This window comes from Nanorana parkeri, unplaced genomic scaffold, assembly GCF_000935625.1.
Source record: "Nanorana parkeri isolate BGI_ZX_2015 unplaced genomic scaffold, ASM93562v1 scaffold2136, whole genome shotgun sequence".
Lineage (NCBI taxonomy): Eukaryota > Metazoa > Chordata > Amphibia > Anura > Dicroglossidae > Nanorana > Nanorana parkeri.
The window spans coordinates 54,944-58,139 of record NW_017308404.1 but is presented as its reverse complement, the minus strand read 5'-3'; the positions used below and the strand labels follow the sequence as shown (position 1 = coordinate 58,139).

Sequence of the window (3,196 nt, the reverse complement as noted above, 5' to 3'; positions counted from 1 at the left end):
ATAACCCCCCCTGCAGTCACTGGGGGGTATTGCGTGTGATATGTATTCTGGGTACAGGACGCCACCTGCAGTCACTGCGGGGGTATTGCGTGTGATATGTATTCTGGGTACATGACGCCACCTGCAGTCACTGGGGGGTATTGCGTGTGATATGTATTCCGGGTACATGATGCCACCTGCAGTCACTGGAGGGGTATTGCGTGTGATATGTATTCCAGGTACATGACGCCACCTGCAGTCACTGGAAGGTATTGCGTGTGATATGTATTCTGGGTACAGGACGCCACCTGGAGTCACTGGGGGGGTATTGCGTGTGATATGTATTCTGGGTACAGGACGCCACCTGCAGTCACTGGGGGGTATTGCGTGTGATATGTATTCTGGGTACAGGACGCCACCTGCAGTCACTGGGGGGTATTGCGTGTGATATGTATTCTGGGTACAGTGGGCTTCTGGGGGCTATTTTGCACCTATCCCTGTGGTTGGCAGCCATGTTGGAGGACGGGATGTTCTGCTGTCAGTGCCGCTCATACTGATGGTGTTTGGAATTATTGGGCTCTGTCTGGCCAATCACTGGAGCCCTCGAATGTTCTGTGCCCCGGGTCTTAGATTGCCGGGGGGCCCTGACCAAGGTGCGCAGTGACGGTTGGTGCCGGTTGGTGGTGAATACCTGTTGTTACTGTCGCATTGTTCTCGGGACATGCCGGACTTTCATGTCCTACAATTTCTGATTCTAATCTGTAAGGCCTCATTCACACAGCCGCGTATAGAGCCGCATATTTGTGTAGCGTATACCGTGTTTCCCCGAAAATAAGACCCAGTTTGGTGGTAGCCTGTGAGGGGGAACTTGCAGGAGAGATGGTGTCGGCCTGCAGGGACACACTGTATCAGGGGATGACAGGGGACTCCCTCCGGCCCGCGCAGTGACAGGGAGCACTCCGGTACCAGACTTCACCCACTGCTGTCCTCCTGAAGGCGCCGCGTCATGTAATGGTACCGAACCGCGCTGTCCACTGTCTGACGTCCCCCCCTCCGGTACCGAACCGCGCTGTCCACTGTCTGACGTCCCCACCGCCGGTACCGAACCGCGCTGTCCACTGTCTGACGTCCCCACCGCCGGTACCGAACCGCGCTGTCCACTGTCTGACGTCCCCACCGCCGGTACCGAACCGCGCTGTCCACTGTCTGACGTCCCCACCGCCGGTACCGAACCGCGCTGTCCACTGTCTGACGTCCCCACCGCCGGTACCGAACCGCGCTGTCCACTGTCTGACGTCCCCACCGCCGGTACCGAACCGCGCTGTCCACTGTCTGACGTCCCCACCGCCGGTACCGAACCGCGCTGTCCACTGTCTGACGTCCCCACCGCCGGTACCGAACCGCGCTGTCCACTGTCTGACGTCCCCACCGCCGGTACCGAACCGCGCTGTCCACTGTCTGACGTCCCCACCGCCGGTACCGAACCGCGCTGTCCACTGTCTGACGTCCCCACCGCCGGTACCGAACCGCGCTGTCCACTGTCTGACGTCCCCACCGCCGGTACCGAACCGCGCTGTCCACTGTCTGACGTCCCCACCGCCGGTACCGAACCGCGCTGTCCACTGTCTGACGTCCCCACCGCCGGTACCGAACCGCGCTGTCCACTGTCTGACGTCCCCACCGCCGGTACCGAACCGCGCTGTCCACTGTCTGACGTCCCCACCGCCGGTACCGAACCGCGCTGTCCACTGTCTGACGTCCCCACCGCCGGTACCGAACCGCGCTGTCCACTGTCTGACGTCCCCACCGCCGGTACCGAACCGCGCTGTCCACTGTCTGACGTCCCCACCGCCGGTACCGAACCGCGCTGTCCACTGTCTGACGTCCCCACCGCCGGTACCGAACCGCGCTGTCCACTGTCTGACGTCCCCACCGCCGGTACCGAACCGCGCTGTCCACTGTCTGACGTCCCCACCGCCGGTACCGAACCGCGCTGTCCACTGTCTGACGTCCCCACCGCCGGTACCGAACCGCGCTGTCCACTGTCTGACGTCCCCACCTCCGGTACCGAACCGCGCTGTCCACTGTCTGACGTCCCCACCGGCGGTACCGAACCGCGCTGTCCACTGTCTGACGCCCCCACCGGCGGTACCGAACCGCGCTGTCCACTGTCTGACGCCCCCACCGCCGGTACCGTTGTCCCTGGTAGCAAAGGAAGCCGGCGCTGTAGAAAGCAAGGCTGCGGCGGCAGAGGGAGCAGAGCCGCATTAGCCGATACTTCCTCTATAGCGCCGGTTACTGTGACAGGCAGAGTGACACCGGAGTGACACCGGATAACTTTACATTGTCGTACATAAAAAAAAACAATAAGACCTAGTGTCTTATTTTCGGGGAAACGCGGTATATATGCGCAAAAACAAAATGGAACAGAGATGAGGCGGCGGGTTTGTTTTGTGATCGCTGTAATAATTGATCACAAGCAAGTCACCGTGGCTTCTGATTGTGAGCATGAGATGAGAGCTATCCGTGACAGCACAGTCCCTGGACTAGGAGCGCGCGCTGCTGCGGGCTCCTGGCTTCAGTCATAGAATGTAGATTGAGATTTCCTTTGAGGAATATTAGTTCTAGATCGGGGGGTAGCAAACCTCCGGCCCTCCAGCTGTGGGGGTGAAACTACAAATCCCATGATGCATCTCTCTTCGGGAGTCGTGTCTATGAGAATCTTGCAATGCCTGATGGGATTTGTAGTCCCGCCCACAGCTGGAGGGGCCGGAGGTTTGCTACCCCTGGTCTAGACGTTGAGGGCTGGAAGTGGTTAAAATCACATTGTGCCGTATGGTGATGGACGGCTGAATGAGGTGGAACTTCCTGGGAGCAGTCGGTCCATCCGTGGGGCAGATTGGAGACGCCGGCAGGAGGTATTTGGCTCTGTAGGGATCTGTATGGCGGTTCTGGTACCGTCCGGTATCTGCAGGTTGGGTATTGAGCTGACAGAGAGAAATGTTCCCGTAGCGGCCCCGGTCACGCTGATCCCGCCTCTTCTTCTGCTTTTCAGTATCGGCACAGAACACGAGAGGTACCAGACTTTGCCAAAGACCAGCAGGCACCCCCCCAGCGGCTCCCCGCCCCCCACCCGCAACCTGCCAAGTGACTACAAGTATGCGCAGGACCGCGTCAGCCACCTGAAGATGTCCAGCGAGGAGCGTCAGGCCACCCC

The 3,196-nt window shown here is 59.9% G+C and overlaps 1 protein-coding gene across 1 annotated transcript in view; it reads left to right on the top strand.

The window, feature by feature from the left end:
• Nucleotides 1-3,196, top strand: part of PLEKHA7 (pleckstrin homology domain containing A7) — a gene marked incomplete at its 5' end in the record, with an annotated part of 105,209 nt that overhangs the window by 71,539 nt on the left and 30,474 nt on the right. The window contains 1 exon segment of the mRNA XM_018572801.1: nucleotides 3,035-3,188. Within this exon segment, the coding sequence (XP_018428303.1) occupies nucleotides 3,035-3,188 (154 nt within the window).